At 42.7% G+C, this 883-nt stretch overlaps 1 protein-coding gene across 1 annotated transcript in view; it reads left to right on the forward strand.

Moving 5' to 3' along the window:
* The window catches only part of LOC116672309 (NEDD4-like E3 ubiquitin-protein ligase WWP1), a 37,087-nt gene that overhangs the window by 25,711 nt on the left and 10,493 nt on the right, over positions 1 to 883 (forward strand). The window contains 3 exon segments of the mRNA XM_032504061.1: positions 74 to 145; positions 326 to 414; positions 672 to 831. Coding sequence (XP_032359952.1) covers positions 74 to 145; positions 326 to 414; positions 672 to 831 — 321 coding nt within the window.

Consider the following 883-nt stretch of genomic DNA (forward strand, 5'->3'; position numbering starts at 1 on the left):
TTTTAATTTTATTCTGTCCCCCCCACCCACCCACACCTTAAATGCATTAATGTTTTTTCCTGTCTTTGCTCAGTCCAATGCTCTCCCTAGCCATGTGAAGATCACCGTCTCCAGACAGACGTTGTTTGAAGACTCTTTCCAGCAAGTAAGCGGCGGGTCCTTTAACCATTGTCCGGCTCAAGTGCAGAAATGCATCATAGCCTACGTGCATTGTTTATTTTAAAGTTTGCATATGCTATACATTCAAACATTTCTGCCGACTGTGCTTTTGTCATTTGCCGATGTTGTGTTTTAGCTGATCTTCTGTGCTTTCTCTGTTTATTAGATTATGGCCCTGAAGCCTTACGACTTGAGGAGGAGACTCTATGTCATCTTCAGAGGCGAGGAGGGTCTAGACTATGGTGGCTTAGCCCGGTAATAAAGACCATAAAAATTGTATAATATTATGTCACACATAATGTTGTTGTTTTTTTGGCTCGAACTAGCTTTTTGTGAAACATAAGTAGTAATGATTATGTGCAACTCTTGTCTCTCCCCTTTCTCTTCTCTCATTTTCCATCCTTTCCTCCTCTCATTTCCATCCACATTTCTATTCTAATACATCCTCCCCACATACACTCGTCCTCTCTCATTCCTTCTGTTTTTTTTTTGTCCCACACCTCACTTTGCAGAGAGTGGTTCTTCTTGTTGTCCCATGAAGTGCTGAACCCCATGTACTGTCTGTTTGAGTATGCCGGAAAGAGCAACTACTGTCTGCAGATCAATCCGGCCTCTGCTATCAACCCGGACCACCTCTCCTACTTCTGCTTCATAGGCCGCTTCATCGCAATGGCAAGTTCACATGCTAAACAACCCACACATACAGGTGAAACTCAAAAAATTA

Source organism: Etheostoma spectabile, chromosome 22 (genome assembly GCF_008692095.1).
Source record: "Etheostoma spectabile isolate EspeVRDwgs_2016 chromosome 22, UIUC_Espe_1.0, whole genome shotgun sequence".
NCBI lineage: Eukaryota > Metazoa > Chordata > Actinopteri > Perciformes > Percidae > Etheostoma > Etheostoma spectabile.